The following is an 18,761-nucleotide window of genomic DNA, read 5'->3' on the forward strand; positions in this document are numbered from 1 at the left end:
AAACTTCTTTTAAAATCAGTGTATTGTTCAGAGAGGACAGTAAGCTTAGTATTTAGAGACATGAGCTTAAAGCATTTGTAATGTTTAGGCATTTCCGTGTTTTACGGACATCTGCGGTGTGTTTATCAGCAGTCTCGCACACCATAGCAGAAATAAAAAGCTGCATCTGTTAGGCATTGCCAGGTATCTAAATGCATATATATATTTGTGTGCATCCTGCATGCAGATATTAGATCTTAGCTTGGATCACCATGTGACTCGTGTGTTTGGAGGCAAAGGTTCTGAGTGAAGACAAATCTCTCCAAAGCAGCGTGGCACTTACTGGAATTACTCTGGGCTTTCAAAGCAGTGGCTGCAGTCAGAATCTGGCCAAAGTAATTAACTTACGAAGGATGGGAAAGAAAAGCGGCATGTGGAAGATGTAATTAATGTGAACATATGACAGTCAGTTCTCACATAATAAATTGGCAGCTGTGCCTGAGGTAACTGTCTTTTATTTGCAAAATACAGTTGGAAATTTTTAGAAGTAATTACAAATTTTCTTCCATTTCCACATGGTCCAAGAGAACATGGTACAGTACAAATATCAACAGAAATGCAATAAAATAATGGTTATTGTTGCTTTTAATGTTTTTTTATTTTTTTTCTTGGCTCAGGGCTATGATCTTATTTAAACCAATGTCCAAAGGAAAGGAGGAATACATTTTAGCTCAGGAAAAGACAAGTGGCAAAACATTTTAGTGATGCTTAATATAGAATAATCTAAAAGGATAAGGCAGGAACAACCAGAATAAATAACAGTAATGGCTAGATATCTATTTGCGGAGGAGATTTAGTAATGTAATTCTCCTGACTCAAGAGTAAATAATGGCTAAGATAGATGTTCTGAAATCCTCCCAATTTGATGGCTTGAATTTTTGCAAGTCTGAAAGCTCATCGCAGCTTTTCCTGAATAACAGGTGTGACACCAGTAGTCACAGATGCTGGCAACCTTCAAGAAAATACATTCTCCTGCTTGCACAGAGCAGTGCTCTGGAAGGCTGCAGGATGACACCTGCACCCAGCTGCTGACTCAGCTGACTCGAATAGCCTGCTGCTGAAGCCACTCTGCCCTCCCTCTCAAAAAATTTGCAAGAGGTAGATGAAGATGGCTTGCAACTGAGGTTTGCTGCTGTGACCAAATGTACGAACTTCAAGACTTCTTAATTGCCATCTGCAGGCTTCTCAATGAATTAGACGGTACTATGCTCTATCAGTCATTCCTGCTGCTACCTGGCATATGTGATTGCCCCTTCATGTGCAGGTGGGAGGGCAGGCTGCCCACCATTTAAATGCTTGTCTGTGTTATTTTTTTTTCCTCCTGTTTTTAAGCAATCTGTTTGTCTTCACCTATGATGAGGAGGAAGAGTCCAAATCTATTTTATCCTAAGCATGAGGGAGGATCTAGCCTACTTTGTGACTGAATGGGGACTGGATCTGGTAGTAACAAGCTAGCACTGGAGTGAGATTTTTCTCACAGTAGGTCTGATTAGGAGCTTTACTACTGTTTAAAATGAAACAACCTGTAGACCAGGAAATACAGTTCTTTGTGTAATATTCCTGCTGTAGCTAGTCTCTGTATTGCTCACCCCAGGGGATCTTGCATTTGCTGCAGGCTGAGCCTGGTAGGCAGTTTGCTGAACTAAGCCTTTAAATAGGCAGCATATTTTTTTTCAAACAAAAACTGTTCTGTATTTTTTTTTTTTTGTGCTGGTGAATTTCAAATGATGCTCTAGCAAGGTCAGTACACTCCAAATTAATTAGCAAGGATCTCTTTAACAGGATAATTACTATATCAGCAAGTGGTAAACTCAATGAATGTGAGTAGTCCTGGCTTGCATCAACAAGGAGATGTGTTGTAATTTGACCAGCTGATTCTAAATGCACCTTGGTGCGGAAGGCTTTAGACAACACAGTTGGTCAGCAATAGCACTCTTTTTTACCTATAGACTGGAATTAAAATCCCAAATGAAGTTGCATTCCACTCTCCATATATCAGCCTTTAAAACAGCATTGTAAATGACAATTGGCTTTTTTCCTCCTGCTGGAAAGAGGCCCAAAATGAGAAGAGCAGGAGGCGTTGCATGTTATTACTAAATTACAAATGGTAGAAAGGGCTATGAGGTGTATGAGACTTCTTTATGGCTTTTCTCATAATGGAAGGGCCTGATCCTGCACAGAACAGATCATATGGTTTAACATCTCATAAATACTAACACAGGTTCACATGTTTGGGGACATTTTAAATAGGTTCATTTTTAAATAGGTGTATCTTTCAAAGAATAAACATGCCATTGTTTATCAGGCTATTAATAAATAAGCATATGACTGTTGTGGTGGTCATAGAAACACTCATGCATTCCCAGAATCGCATTCTGTCTTTAGATGGCTGAGGCTTTAGGTAGGACTGGGAAATTTTAACAACAGAAATTACTTAGGCCACTCTATTTGCTAGTTTTTTTTCTTAATATGATTTTCTGATCTCATGAAGAATGAATGCAGAAATTTGTAAAAGCACCTGCCATTTTCTGTGAGCATATGATTTTTAAGCAGCCTTTAAAAAATTGCTCATCGTTCAACCTGTATAAGCTAAGCCCAACAAGGACATTGGTCTTAAACTGACGTAAAGTGTTCGTGGGAGAAATGAATCAGGCCCTATATTATTTACCCCAAATGTAGAACTAAATGCATAACTATTAGCCATTTCTTAAAAGTAGATCTTGACACTTGATAGACCAGATAATGTCTGAAGTGATTTCATGGGGCTTTGTGAAATGTTAAGCACAAGCCAGAAATCTTCTGCCTAGATTTTCCATCAAGTGTGTGTAGTGCCATCTTCTTTCTAGTTGGCTTGTATACCTGAGGTGCCTGAGTAAGGCCACTTTAAAAAAAAAATGAAATGGTAACACTTAAAATCTGCCCTCAACTTCAAACACAGTGAAGCATTAAAAAAATATTTTTTTTGGTTTATGTTCTGACTGATAGAAATAAAAATGCAAATATCTCAGTAGAAAATGCCTGGGTGACAAACACAGTTGTGTTCAAATGATCCGTGAGGATTTCATTATCTTTTTAATATGTTTTTATTTGTAAGGTTGAAATTATTCAGACCATGCAGGTCCTAAGAGACGACATGGTGTTTCATGGTGTTGCATAGTCTTTTGAAACTGAAAATCCACCAGAGGTCAGGTAATATTCAAAGAAGCTTTGAATTTTTTGAATGAACGATGTTTAGATGTCATAGTAACAGTACAAATCATGTCCCTTCACTTATGTGTATGCAGTTATCACTGTAGCAGCTGCTTCCATGCACAGCAAACATTGTTCATCACATTTAAGTTATAGCCCAACCACTGAAGTAGGGCTGAATGCTTCTGTTTCCCCTATTCCATGAGGATGTTTATCCTTCTTATCCTTCTGTCTGAATACATGCAGGTACATATGTCAGCAGAGTGCCACCCAAGGTAATAACCAACCTTGTTAGTGTGCCAAACCTTCATTGCTACTACAAACTATGGCTACAAAATCCCTATGGATAATATAATAGGGAACTAGTCAAAACCCACTAAAATCCAATAGGATACAAAATGTTCCATTTCTATAACTTTCGCTTCAGAAATTTCCCCTACAGTTCAGAAGAAATTGATTTCTTGGTGAAAGAAAGAGTTTGTGCGCTCAAAGTCTGTTTGACCATAGAAATAGGCCAAGCCCTTTTGAGGAAGCTAAGAGAAATACAGTTGGTTTCGAGTCAGTAACTGTGCTCACTGGTCTTTTGATGGAGCTTGGGATTCCTCTCTCACTGGAAAATCAATGAACTCTTTCATTTCAGTATCTTGCTCAGCAGTAGCTTGAGTGCTGGCTTCATAAGGCTCGCATGGGCAACAGCTGACTTCTCCTTTCCTGCTTTTCTGCAGAATAGTAGCATGGAAGTCTAATGTTATCACCGCCAAACGATACAGTTGTAGGGTCAAAACTAAGATGTTCTTAGCTGTAAAAAACACCAGCAACTGATTGAATATTCTGAAGTGGCCCATCAGGATTGAACGCACGATGAAGAAGGGTCCATCCTGTATGAACAAGCTGACCCCGATATTCCACAGCTCTGCACTGTACCTGCAGAACAGCAGGCTGGGGATCCGCCTTGCTGATGCAGTTGGTTTGCAGCCAATATGCTGTACTGGAAATAAAACACATGTTAAAACAACTCTTTAAAACATAGTCAGGATTGGGTGAAGTGCAGCTTTTAGATACCCTGGATTATAAATGCTTTCGAGTGTGAACAGTTCAACACAAAGCATATCCCATTTCTGAGATCTGTTTCAGTGAAGCACACTAATCTCATGTTAAGCAGACACTTACGTGGTCTGCTGGAAAAACACCAAAAATTGTTTCCCCTTTACTATCCCACAAACATATCAGTATTTATACACTTGAAAACAAGAAGCGGAAGTAGATCACTTAATCTTTCTGCAACAACTTCCCAGATGCTTTTCTGTTGAATCAGTGTGCTAGGCTAATATGCATCATTAAGAAAACAAACCAATAAACTAAAATACCACAAACCAAAAAAATCCCTCGATGCTGAATGGGAACATCCAAAGCTGTAGTACTTCAGCTAGTTCCAGGTGAAGACCTTGCTTTTAAAAGATTCATGTTGCCTTTTGTGTGTGTCATAATAAAAACAGGTCATGTTTGAGGGACAATACCAGGCATTATGGACAGGAAGAAACTGTAGTCCCTGCTTGTCATATGAGACTTGAGCTACTGTTGCTCATTTGTAGCTTTCTGGACATCAAGTTGGGTGCAACAACTGGAACCTGCATGGATGCATCCCCCTCAGCTATAATGACAGTGGTGAGCTAGAATGCTTTTGGTGGCGTAGCATCCGGAGAAGGGTCATCAGAAGGCTTTGTGTGCAGTAAATATAGCTGCATCTTATGAAAATGCATATAGCTTAGCTGACCCATTTCTCAGGCAGTGTGATTTCATTAGCTTAAGACCTGTAGTTACTGTGATGCAGTAATAACCACCAAACATCACAGCTTACCAAAATAACTCCATTGTTTGAGTCAGCTCTGGGAAAAGAAAAAGATGAGACTCAAGAGTGGAAAATGAGTTGTAGAATGGGGAATGCTTTTTCTGAATCCGTTAGGCAAAGCTTCAGCAGCAGCTAATTTTTTAATGGCTTTTGTGTCGTTGTTTAACAGTCCTACCTGCATTACTGACATCCTATATTGTCTATGAATTGCTCTTTTAGGTCATGGTTGATGTGTGATTAAACGTTCTGATGCCTGAATGACAAGTAGTATCTGTGCAGCTGTATAGAATTACCTAAAACAAATTGTACCCACGGTAAATTTCAGGGTAGTGTGTTCAATAACTTAATTTTTAACTAGTAAATGTAATTAAATAAGCAGAAAAGCAACAGCCAGAGGAGAGGGAAAAAAAAACAACACAGTACACAGCTTAGTTCACTTAAATTAATGGTATGTTTCTTTAAGCAGTGTTTGAATTTATCTGGGTAGTGGTGATGTATGTGTAGTGTTCTTGCCTTTTTTTTTTTTTTTTTTAATTTGAGTGTTGTGCATCTTTAAGATAATGTATTTTACCAGTAACAGGAATTTTATCTGTGATAAACTGCATCAGCTTTCTCAGGAGGTGAGCAGCTGAGCTGAAATGCTGGAGTATTTTCTTAGCTTCAATGTTGAAAACAAAGCCTAATGCTGTCCACAAAGAAAAGGCTAATAAAAATTTCCTAGAATCATTTCTCATTACTTTATTTGTTCATTATTTTAATCACTGTGTCAACCTAGTCATCAATTTTATATAAGATGCTGGTGAGGATAATTCGTCTTTAGACTGGTATAGTTCAACTGCAAACTTGTAGTTGGAGGCCAGAATGGTTGCAACAGTTGGTGGTTGAGGAGGCTTTCCTTGTTCTCCTTTGATCTAGAGAAGCCCTTTCTGCATATAGACAAATATCAATTTGAGTTAGCTGAATGTTGGGCCTGTTCCTTTAGGATAAGGATGTACAGTCCCAACGTCATACAGCCCTTTAGGTTTCCTGTGAATAGCTAATTTCTCCTGTGATAACCTCTTCTGAGCCTGTGATACCTGTGCTCTAGGCTGTGCTGTTCCCGGTGCCTGAGGCTAGTTTCTCTCTCCATAGGTGTCAATAACCTGCCCAGACTGAAACCATGATAGAATTCACGACCAGATCTAGCTCAAGAGCTTACACAGCGAAGTTTAAGGCAGTACCAGGCAAACAGAGTAGATGCTTCAATACAGTACTGCAATACCAGTTTTCCTGGAAGTGGTTTTATCAGGTAGATCAGAGATTAGCCAGAAACAAGTTGTTCCTCAAAAGAAACCACAGTGGTCTTTCATCAAAAAGCCTCATTGTCTTTGTCATATGAATTGTTCTCCACCAGAAGTCCTGTGTAGAGTCTGTAGCGTGTGCACAGCCATGAGACATGCCAGCAAAAACTTAAAGCACTTGTTCTCTTCTTGTCTATGTGCAAGTACTAACCTGCAAGATCAAGTGGAAACTGTAACATACTCCAGGTCCATACAGCAAGAATTGCATTTAAGAGAACATAATTCTTCCTATGGGAGGGGAAAAAGCGATAACAGTGAAGATGCAGTTTCCTTATGTGGCAACAAAAATGTTTTCCGTAGTATTTGGGATGTTATTTAAAGGGAGGTTAAGCCAGACAGTGATTGATTAATGCATGCGTCTGAGATGTAGAAGTAAGACGAAGAAAACCAGGCAACTTTGGTGTGGAATTTCTGCTTTTCATGCCATATGTTCCAGCTGTGTAATTACACTAAATATTTAATGCTAATATAATGATAAGCATGTGGAAATAGACATGTGGCTCAGAAATGTCTTTACATATGTAATGATTACACATTCCTTGAAAGCCTGCAGCTTCTAGGCCAAGTGGGAAGGACCTCTCTTCCTGTTATAAAATATTCTTTGATATTAAAAATAATAAAATAAAAATACTGAATACTGTGTCTGTAAGAGGATGAACCTCTTCTCTAATTCTTTCTCTGTGATGGATGTTCATCATTCAGCTCTCAGTGCTGCAAGAGGAAGGTGGGCTTACGTTCTCCGGGAGAGATTGCAATGTTGAAAATTCACACCAGAATTATGCTGTTCCCTTTCTTCTTATCTTTGAACACTTTGTCATTCTATCACGAAGGAGAAAGTACATCTGAAATAACTAAATAATCAACTTGGATAATGAATCACTAAAGCAAACTCTAGCTGCTTCCATGCCATTCTAAAACAATTCATTAACCTGAAAGGTTTACTGTGTATCCAGTGTTTCAGCTCCTGTAGCTGCAAGATCTGACGCTGCATGGCAGTTATGCTAGCTGTTTGGCTCTTCGTACCCTTTTATTGTGATGGATGTGACATGCTTCTCTGCTGGCAATGGATGAGTAATCTCTAACAAAGCTCATAGGACTGTTATGTCTTTTACAGAGGGAAAGGCAAGAGCAGGAAAACAGAGCCCTTGAGTGTAGCTTTCTGTTATCTGTGGGAATACAGTTTGAATAATCTGGATACTGCGGACAGCCCAAACAAACTTAAAAAAAAAAAATAAAAAAAAAACACAAGCAACTCTTTTGCTCTATGCAAATTATTTATGCCAGCAAATATTCCTTACCGCACATCCTCAATGTCCAGGGTTTCACTAGCAAATTCAAGTATATCTGCTGCTGTTCCCACAAACATGAGGAGCAACTGAGACAATTGATCCCGCGTGATTTCAACCCCGATGGGGAGAAGCCATCTCCCAACTACTAGGAGCAGTAGGAAGGTCTGGTGGAGGGCTAGTGTCCATACAGTTTCACAGATTGTGGAGAGCTGATTCACAAAGACTTTAGCCTGTTTAAAAGACAACAACAACAGCATACTGTAACTTCAGGAGACTGACGTAAAAGATGGCATTCATCCTTCAGCCTGCTTTTGTTCTCCGTCATATTGTATTAGAGCAGATCATTTCTATGTGGCAGACATAATTTGAAAAAGGCATATTAATACCAATTTTGGGTAATGAATACTGATTCTTTCTCCATGCTTTTTCTCCTGTTCTCCTTTTTCAGCTGAGCATTATCATTTGCAGAACTGTCACTAGACGCTCTTTAAATTCAGTTAGATTTCTGAGAACAATGAGACTTTCTACCAGCAACGATTAGTACATGGTATAATGTAGGCCACTTTCATGATGTGGCTTTGTGAAACTAACATTTTTTTACTCCTGTGTGAGGAGGCTTCCCAAATAGACACAACAGTCCTCTCTAATTGCTCTTTCCTAACACATTGTAAGATCTCTCTACTAGGAACAGGAAAAGGTGTCCCACCGTCTGAATGATGTGGTGATCTATTCCCTCACTTCCACGACTGCTGTCTCTGGACTGATTGAAGTCTTGGTTGGTGACATTCACCTGAACAGCTCCAGGCTCATTACCGCAATACTGTTGTGAACAAAAACATCACACATGCATAAATGTCGTGCGCAGGGAGCAGATGTGCTCTGTGGCTGGAAGAGACCTGTTTTGCCAAACTGCAGAGGGTTCATTAGTAAAGTCAGTGGATGTTAACAAAGGTACGTGCTTACTCTGAATGTAATTTCCCTCATGCTCAGAAGGGAGGAATTCTTCTGTGGGCAAGGGTGATGTGTTGGTAGGCCCTTGAGAAGCTATAGGATTGTGCTGATAAAGCTGATGTAAATTCAAAGGCTGATGGAGTGGGTGACACCTTTGCTGTTAAGACTGCACTCTCTGAATGCGCTCTGTCTGCAGCTCTCTTCGACAGGCTGCTGGGTTTCCTACAGTATCTCTCTGCCTAAAACGGTAAAACAGGGTAAAAATTGGGTATGGTTAGTCTGCTATCTTATACTTCTGGTCGGTCTCTACATCCTCCAAACTTTCCAAAATTTGTTTCTTTTCCCTAGGGTCCAGAAAAAAAGTTCTCTAAATGTGCTGTTTTATTCTTCTGTATGGTTTACCTCAAGGTTGAAATGAATAGAGTTGGGCTGGGGGGACACTTGGTTTGTGTTTCCCCTCTAGGGGAAATAATAACTAGGAAATACGGGTTTGTGATATCTCCCATCCCTGCAGAGTGGAAGAAGTGGTGCTTTAGTTTTCTCAGACATCGGTTACTCGGAGAAAGAAAATGTTGGCTAAGGCATACTGTTACTTGGAGTGCAGTTAGCCGTGGTGGGGCTGGGCTAAGCATTGAGGAGCGCAGCGCCACACTGCTTTCTGCTTCACCCCATGGCTGGTCCTGGAGCAGCTGGGGAGTGGTTTCTAAAATCTGTCTTCATAACAACCCTTAACATTTCGTTGTAATAGAAAAGGGATAATTAAAAAATCAAACCATGCTGTCATTAAAGACTTCTATCCTACTTGTGCCAGAGAACACCAGATGATTTGCATTTCTCCACTGGGCCCCCCACCATTTTATTGCACGAGGAGTGATTTTCTGCAACAATTGGAATGTGTTTGAGTGCATGCTGAGTAGCTGTATTCAGCATAATGCCTGCCAAACAGCATTTTCCAGCAAATGTCACATTTGAACAAAGTTTGGATTCCGCTCTGATACTTTACTGGTCTCTGATAATACTGCACATATCTGAGTGAACACTGCCTCTTGCCTGATGATGTTGTAGAGAAATGGAGTGACTTCCTGTGGCCTGAAAAATCAGGAAGAAGTCCTTGTTGCTTTTGTACTTGGTGATAAAGGCTCTTAAACTGAATGCTTGGCTTATTTGGACAGTGGGTGTGAGCACACTGAACGACTCGCACGCAAATGGGGGGAATATTTCCATTTGGAGGAGGGAAGTCCGTATTATGGGGCATGGACACAGTGACAGGGAGGGGCTGGGGTTCTGCCCAGCTACAGCCTTGTAGGGCTGATCTCCTGGGTTATCCCTGCAGCCCATGGAGAGCAGAAGCAAGAGCTTGTTCAGGGGGATGTTTCAGAAATGGAAATTAACTGGTGCTCTGGAGAAGCCTATTTATCTATCAACTGTAGGAGAAGACCAAAGCCTCCGAAGGCCAGCCTTTCTGAGCAGCTCCTACAGGCAGTGCGATGCAGTTGGTCAACAAGACCGTGACTTCAAACTTTTGCATAAGAGAAATAACCGCCCCAGCATATTAAGAAGTGAATATCTACCTTGTTACAAGTAGCCTGGATAGGGCAAAGGGACTGATACCTTGTGCTGGAGGGGGAAGGCTAATTCACCTTGACAGCCTTTGGCTTGTCAGCAGGTCAGCCTTTAAGCCCTCTCCTCTGCCCCTTGCCCAGTGTGGCAAAGTGAAGAGGGGAGAGCTATGAACTTGCATTAAAATTCAGAGTTTGGGGGTTTGGTTAGTTGTTTTTTAAAACCCTATTAGGGAGGAATTTGCCAAATTTGAGGCTTGCACTGCTGCAGGGGGACAGAGTAAAGCAGCGCTGCTTCTGCATGGCTGTGAGGGGGCTTGTTTCATTTTCCTAGTGGTACACAGGCACAGAGAACACTGCTTTCAGAAAATCAGTTCACTTCATTAATATCTTTTGTAGGCTCTTTATGTGTAAATTTTTTTGAAACCATTCCTGGCTTGATGGGAGGCTGCTATTTCAGTGGAAGGCTCCATGGATGCTGACTGAATGGTGCTCCTCAGGGCAGGTCAGTGTGTCTCAGACTGCAGGCAGGAAATGGAGAGCTGCTTCTGCAAAGCCGGGCATTTAAACAGACTCCCAATTTTCATTTAAGTACCTTCCTATCTTGTTTTATTTTGTTCCTCTGAATACTTATTAAGTGATGACTCACTTAAAAGTTTGGAGAGGAGCCTTTATTTTACATTATCTATATGCATGTAGATAGGACTGTTGGTGCCAGGCATATTTGCCTAGCTAATTATGTTTATGCAGTGACTTAATGGGGATGTGACAAGGAAGAAGGAAAAAAACTAAGCTTCATAGGCAGCTGATAAATGTGGTTTCCTTGCTTAGTTCTACAGCCTAGTTACTCCTAGGTATCAAGATGTATATGTGGCTAAACAAAGCTGCAAAGTTTTTTTCTATGCAAAAATAAAACAGGTAGTAATTGTACACGTTTTACAGCACTATCTTAATTCACTTTCTTTGTTTCTTCTGAAATGAAGCTTACATTCCTCTGATTTATATATTTAAAAAAAAAAGCCTAATCAAAATGGAAACTGTTTTGCATGACACGTTTTCCTAGTGCGCATTGTGCAGCGATCTCGCTGGTGGCGCAGGGGACCCCCTGCAATGCCGAACAAATTGAGCCATTCTCCATTTGCCTGTTCACAGTCCCAGACAGAAATGAGGCCAGCTGAAACTTACTGCACCAGGCCCAGCATCAAGGTGGTAGCACCAATGCTGCGACGACAGGGCAGGGTGCCCTCTGTCCTGGGACATGCGGAAGAGGCCAGCACTCTGACAAGCAACAGGTACCTGCTTGCTCTGCATCGTGGGAGCAGGCTGGCTGTCCCTATGGTAACACACGTGATGTCAGAAATTCCACCCAGTGACTTTGCTTTGTTTTGCTCATACTGGAAAGCTGGAATGTAAGGCAGGGGGGAAGATCACATAAGCTGTCTTCTGAATCGAGGAAGATAATGGGTGTGTGTGGGGGGAAATGGTGCAAGATGTAAGATCTCTTCTGGAGAGAACTTTAGTTGTTAAGGGAATCTGATGTCAGAAAGAAGCTGAGGGAATGGGCAGAGATTATCAATTATTTCCTTAATGTTTAAGCTTTGAGTGGTTAAAAGTAATCAAAAGGTTTACCAGGTATCTGTGTTATTGCTGACTAGAAAGCTGGCTATTGCCCTGGCAGTCAGGTGAGCTCTGCTGAAGGGGGTCAGTTATTGCTTTCTGTGGCAGTAATGCAGCAGGTGTTTGAAAAGCTAAGAGGCACTTGTTTGTTTGAGATCTTACACTTTATGAAGAAAGAATGGTTATTTTTAATGGATTAAATGGTTTTAATTTTCTTGCCACTCTGTTTTCCTGACAGCAAATTTTTTCACTCAGTACAATTGAATTTACTTTATAGCATTTCTTCCAAAAATGTATTTCATCCCCAAATACCTCACTGCAAAGCAGTACTTTCTATGCAGCCCATACTCCACTGGTGATAGATGAATGGTATTAATTATGTCCAGTTCTGTGGTACTCAGAGGCAGAATTGCCTCAGTCTTCAGGAGGAGAGACTGTATATTAGCACATGCCTTAAATAATAGCACCGACACTTCCTCTTAGGGATCCAATGGGAGATCAAAATTCTGCTACCTGAAAGACCACAAACTGTTTTGATGGTGTGTATATTTTAAATGTGTGGATCTAGCGACTGCGTAATTACCCATTCTATTAGTATTTTAATAAGGAAAATCCCAGCAATATTTTAGCATGAAGAATAGTACTTGTCTGGGTGCTGCATTTTGAGGTTAATTGTCAGGAGGGCTTCTCCCCTTCTGGAGGTATTGTTTTCAAATCTATTAGAGTGTGCATTTCCAGAACTCTCCATCCTATCTCTCCAGGTATAAACTAAGCTGTTAACTTGATGTACTTCCTCTTTAATTCACAGTAGCAGTATATCAATAAGAACAAAGTATGCCATGTTCTAACATCATTTTAGGAAATAAACTGCTGCCTCTGACTACAAAATTAGCCTGTTTCTTGGACCAGATTTAACTATGACAAATGTTCTCAATATCCACATTACCTGTCTGTGACTGTTTAAGGAGATTTGGCAAAGCAAGAAGACAATAAATTCCTGCTGCTGTATTTAGAAAAAGCCTCAGGCATTTTCAGTGTAAACACAATTTTGAATATTTGATTATGCTTCTGTGGGCTCTAACAATGTTTCAAAGGAGAAAATGAGGCACTGCATCTCCTTAGTCTAATTTATGTATTTTTTTCTGATGCTTTTTCTCTTACTCCTACCAGACCCTTTTTTGCCATGGTTGTGTATTACCAATACGTGCAAATCTGGGGACATAGCAAATCCTCTTTTCACTATATTGAAGTGTTATGGGGACTTGCAGGCAGCCTGCATGGGGAGGTGCAGGCTCTGTCTTGGCCCTAACTGACCCCATCTGGCACAAGAACTATTCATTTTAAAAGCTCTGCTGCATGTTTGGGTCCTGTAGTGGAACCCAGACACCCCCTTCCCAGATCACTGTACAGCACAGACAAGAAATATAAACACAGACAAATTACAACATGTCAGCAAATCTGTGTTAGCAATCTGTGAATATTCTCCTAGGTTGCAGTAAACATGAGGTAATTTGAGTTTAAGACCCCTTTCATTGATACCTGCCTCAATTTTGGCTTCCTTGGAGTTGTGATGCCTGCCTGTAAGTGCCATGAAACTCATAACTTGCACTTTTTTTTTCTTTTCTTTTTTCTGTTTTTTTTTTTTTTTTTTTTAAAAAAAAAAAAGGCCTCTAAAGCAATGAAATTTTGTCACCATGCTGGAAAAGATTCAAGCTGGTAACCTGGGGCTGAAGGGCTATGTTTCAAACTCCTAGTCCTCAGTTACCCAGCTGAATAAGGGTCTCATTTTAGCTAGGAAAAAGGTTGATAACTTGATATTTAGGAAATGCACAGTGGTCCATAGTCCCAGCTGGACTATATATAACATTATGCAATGTTATGTAATGTCCTAACAGTATAAAATGGAAAACTGGAACAAGGTCTGGCATGCATTCCCAATTACAACCCATCAATTAATGCATCGATTTCAAGCCAGTCCATTTTGTCTCATAATAAATACCTGGGTCCCGTGATGAATTTCTAGTAGCCATAATGATGGTACTGTGCAAATCAGATATAAAAATATCGCTGGTGAAAACCTGCAAAGGAAAAGAAAAGATAGCTTGGTATTATATCACGTCGTAAATACCATGTATCCTATCATTATCTGAGTTGGACCTTGAGAATGCTACTTAAGTTACAGCTTACATTGAGCTATAACTGCAAATAAGAGTTGTTATTCTTGCTGAATTCCTCATGCTGTCGGTTACAAATGATATCGTTTTTGTAAATCTAAGATCATATGTTGTTTTTAAAAAGATTTTAAAAGATTTAAAATCTTTTTTTCAAAAACTAACCAAAGGCTTTTAGCTGTTTATATTTCCATCACTGCATTCTCTGTATTTAGAACAAACAAACAAGAAAAACATTTAGCTAACGTACTCTTTCAGATCTCCTGAAGGGTGAATTAGTAAGTTGAGTCATTCCACTGAAAGATACTGGGCTAAAGGCTGCTGATCAGAATCCTGTGTGTTGACACAAGAAAGGTAGAAACAGCATCAGTTTGCCTAAAACAAGCATTTCCTCAGTAAGGGATCTTTAGGGCAGGCTGAAAAGCTTGATGAAAATGGGCCTTGGCCTTGTTCCCCTACTCGTGCTGCCAGTTGTCTAATCTTTTTAGGATTTCTGTCTCTTGTTCATTTTTCTAGTCACTCTCCTGTATAATTTGTGATGGTGATGCTTTAAGATCTTCAGCTTCTTGAGCTGAGTTCATTCAGACATACTGGAGAAGTTTCATTACTACTCCTCTAAGTACTGATTCTTGCAAAGGTTGCTGATGTTTTCATATAAAATGTGACGTTTTTTGGCAATTCTTATCCTTTTGGATTAGGAAAGAGGTTCTCTGATGCCACCGATGGTCCATCTAGCCCTGTTGTAGTGCAGAGGGAGCATCACAACAACACTGCCAAGATGCACGGCAGCCTTTGCATTGTATGGATGGAGCAGTGGGGCCAAACTTGGGATGCTTGCTTGATTCCCTCTGTCCTGCACATCTGGTAGTGAATTTAAATTGCTTATAATTGTGTAACTGCAGCAACGTTTTGTTCAAATGTTGTTGCATGTATTGCTACATCGGATTCGGATAGGAACTACCTTTGTTTTTGTAATCATGACTTTTCCAGTGGAGGTTAAACTTTGAGGAAGAAAAACACAACTGAAGAACTCCTCAGGAAAATGACTGGGTTACTGAGCTGCTATAAAGTGTTTCAACCAACCCCCTTTACATAAGATAGTCCTGGGTCATTGTGTGTTGGTGGTTTGGGGTTTGTGGTATTGGTTTTCTGTTGCTTGTTTGTTTTCTCTATTTGTCTTTTTTTTTTTTTTGAGGGGTTGGATTGCTGATGATGGTGGGTTTTTTTTTTTTTTTTTTTTTTTCTCTTCATCAAACTCAGTGATTCTGTGGAGTTTTAGCCTGTTTATTTTGGGAGAGAACACACCTCTTGATTGAATGGGAGAAGTACTCTGTTTTACATACAGTATTTCCTGTAGGAGCTGGGTACATGAAAAATCCATCCAGCTGGCAGGTTAGCAAAGCTGAGCTAATGATAGCAGATCAGGCCAGGAAAGTTCAGGAGCTTTAACCCTGCCTTTCTTTCAGAAAGAGCAGTCTAGAGCAAATACTGCTTGGCCAGGTGCATAATGTTACTTTTCCCACATGTGCCATTTAATTATTTATGCTGGTGTAATAAGCAACTGTCTTTTGTCAATAGCAAATAGAAAGGATATGAGGCTCTCGGAGGCAGGAGAGTTCTGTGGCACAGACTGTCCTTTGCCCACACCAGTAGACATCTAGGGAAGTATTTCTATAAATGCAGTTGATACTACCTGGTGAGTTTTCCACCAGGGGAGGAAATTATCCTGTTGTGATCAGATGCTGCCCATTTGTCTTCAGTTCTTACCTATAATATACTTTACTGTTTCTTAGAGTGCTGGACCACATCCATTTTCAGAATTTCCTTCTAGCTAAATTTAGCCCAGTCTTCTAACACACGCGTTCATTAGAAAGGATCTGCTTTCTGTATCTGTTTTTCCTTTGGATCTTCCAAAAATGGGCTTAGCAAGTGTTCCTTCATGAAGTGTCATCTGCCTCTTCCTCTCCCCAGTGAATCAGGTCTGCTCCCTCTGCCTCTGTCTTATAAATGTGTGTTTGGAGCTCTGCTGTTGTTAAATTTTCCTGTATCCCAGACTTCATCACTGCTTTTATTACATTTACATTTAAAGTATGGAACGCTCGTGTGAATTGTCATACAACACTGCTTCTGTTATAATGAGTTTCCCAGGTTGCAACAGACAGGAATGTAAGGCCACTGAAATACTCAGTTTTCTTGCCTTGGACTTGTCCCAGGGGCCTGCCTGCAGTTTGAGATTTTTAAAAATTAGAGGTCCTAATGAAACCATTACAATTAGTTACATGAGCACTCTTTTCACAGAGTATTTGTTTTGGCTGACTGATCGTGCTGATGAACTGTAGCAGACTGCAGTCATTCCTCACATGCATGTAAAAGCCCATGTGCCTGGGCAAACTCTGTGCCTGTAACTTTTTTGTCCATTTCTCAGGCAGCCTTTCCTGCATGAAGGCTTCCCTCTGGAATAGCCTCTCAAATTCAAATCCAAATACTTAAAGCACTATTACTGCATTGTGAAAGAGGTTGCTGCGCATCATTTACTTGTCGCCGAGTTTTGGTTTGTGCACTAGCATGGTGTTGGCACTGTTGCAAGTAGCAGGGACAGGGAATGCAGTCCCTGGGAAAGAGGTGCCCGCAGGGAGCAGCAGGCTGGGTAAGAGATGGGGGCATCTGCACAGAGCAGCCGCATGGCCCCCAGCATTGCTCCACACCTCATGCGTGTGCTCCCTGCCAGGTTGTGGCATCGGAGGTGCCTGGTGACCCTGCAAGGGGGTGCCTGCCTCCCCTCTCCCCGTGCCCCAGGGTCAGCAGCTCTAGAGCACAGATCTTTTGCCGGCAGCAAAGTTCCCACATTTTTCAGCTGTTGGTACACAGGCAGAGCTCCACAAACAGTGGTTCCCAAGCAGTCTTCTGCAAAACTGCCCCTCCTGAAAGCCCTCTGGATTTGACCACGGACTAGCCAGGGCATTACCACTCTTCCACCACTCTGGGTTCTGCAGCGAAGAAAACGCAGCTCCCTGAAAGTGTGGCAGAAAGAAAGCCAGGGCAGCTGTGCTCGCAGGCAGCAGCTGCAGAAAGCAGCCCCACATCTACAGCAAAGTACATGCAAAGAAGCAAGAGGGGCTCCGTCGGAGCCGGCAGTGTATGCTCACCATTTGTAGCCTCTGCCTTGCTTAAACTTGAGGGTGAGCCCTGTCTCCAGGCACAGGAGAAGATTGAGCAGTGCCAGCAGCCAGTACTTGGGTTCTTTCTTCACTTCAGTCACTCTCCAGACCCCGATGAGGGAGTGCAACACGAAGAGCAGGCGAGTAACCAGAGCATTGAGCAGCACCATCAGCTCCATCCTGGACCAGTCCCGTTCCCCTTCTCCTGCACCGCAGGGGCCCGGCGCTTTTTAGGAAGTCTGGGAAGTTGCCCTGGGAATCACTGCAAAGCCTGCACGCTGCAGGCACACAGATCTCTCCTCTTCCATCTCCACAAAGGGGCCCATTATGACAAAAAAGCAGCAGCATTGCCCCTCCCCCAGACTTCCTGAAAACTTTCTAAAGGGAAGAAAAAAAAACCAACTTCGCGCTTCCAAGCTGGAGTGGTTTGCAGTGCTCAGTGCAGCTCTGACCATGCTAAGATGGGGGCGTAAAGGGTTTCTTTATGTCCTTTCTCTATCATCTCCTCAGGGACTCAAGGCCAGGGAAATTTCTGTCTTGCACAGCTCCTATCCCTCTGCTAGCCGTGCTCGCTTCTCTTATCTCACAGACTCCCAGAAAGAGACAAAATGTAAGAAGCATTATTAATTTGAATCATCCTTTCTAAAACTTTCACTGTGTTACTGAGACTGCAAAACCCTCTTTACTCTCCCCTACCCCCAAAAAAGCTATAATGCATATTTGGGGGCTTTTAAAGTTGTTCGTTTAACATTGCAATACAGAAAGCAGAGACTATGTGCTTCACTACTGGAATCTGTGTGCAGACACATTGAGGTGGTGATTAGTGTTGAGCAGATTGATTAAATTTCAGTACTGTTTAGGTTTTTTGACTTCTGGTGTTTTAATGTAACTAACGTAACTGAATAATCTTCAGTCTGGTTCAGGACAGGGAATCAGCCCCAGTGTGAGGAACCCCATAAACTGGGCTGAAATCTGGGCTAAAACTAATGTTACTCAATAGGACTTACACAAAAAACACACTGAAGTTTGACATTAGGTCAGCTACCTCTGGAATGAGCTTCAGTATCTTCCGTGGGAACAGTTTATAAAGTACAGAGCACAATAAGAGTTGCTTTGATGTTTCTCATGGTTAAATTTGTATTTGAATTTACACTCCTGGAACTAAAAAGAAATGTCCTCTTGATGAAATTTGTCACTTGCTCTAGTTTTGTGTTCATTTACTGCCAAAGCACTTAAATTGAGATATACCATTGTAAAACACAAATGCAGAATCAAATAAATGGAACCTACTATGACCCTCCAAAGGTCCAGCTTCCTAGCTGATTTAAGTATCCTGTTCTGCTTCAAACATAAGGAGATACTCTTCTGAGAGCTGTGACCTTTCTAAGAAGGGATTTTTCCACAAGTGTTCCTCACCATGAAACTGAGCTTCTTCCTCTATGAACTGCTCACACCAGTGCTGTCCAGCCGCCCCCACCAGGGGTGGGGGTGATGGGGAAGAAGGCTATTTAAAAACAACCCTGCCCCCAGAAAGGAAAACAAAAGGCCCTTCCACAGTATAGATCACTCACTCAGGAAATGCCTGAGTAAATAAATGGG

The 18,761-nt window shown here is 41.3% G+C and overlaps 1 protein-coding gene across 2 annotated transcripts; it reads right to left on the minus strand.

The window, feature by feature from the left end:
- Window positions 1-478: 478 nt before the first annotated feature.
- Window positions 479-17,744, minus strand: TMEM26 (transmembrane protein 26). Of its 2 annotated transcripts, XM_040563780.1 has the most exons (6): window positions 17,151-17,744; window positions 13,833-13,911; window positions 8,413-8,526; window positions 7,716-7,936; window positions 6,569-6,645; window positions 479-4,216 (listed from the first exon to the last, which is right to left on the minus strand). In XM_040563780.1, exons 1-6 carry the CDS (start codon window positions 17,339-17,341, stop codon window positions 3,801-3,803), a joined length of 1,098 nt encoding a protein of 365 aa, XP_040419714.1. In that variant the 5' UTR covers window positions 17,342-17,744; the 3' UTR covers window positions 479-3,800. The 2 variants fall into 2 exon arrangements, with proteins under 2 accessions (XP_040419714.1, XP_040419715.1); XM_040563781.1 differs by lacking the exons at window positions 13,833-13,911; window positions 17,151-17,744 and adding an exon at window positions 11,402-11,574.
- Between the last annotated feature and the right edge of the window lie 1,017 nt (window positions 17,745-18,761).

Source organism: Cygnus olor, chromosome 7, assembly GCF_009769625.2.
Source record: "Cygnus olor isolate bCygOlo1 chromosome 7, bCygOlo1.pri.v2, whole genome shotgun sequence".
In the NCBI taxonomy this organism is placed as follows: domain Eukaryota; kingdom Metazoa; phylum Chordata; class Aves; order Anseriformes; family Anatidae; genus Cygnus; species Cygnus olor.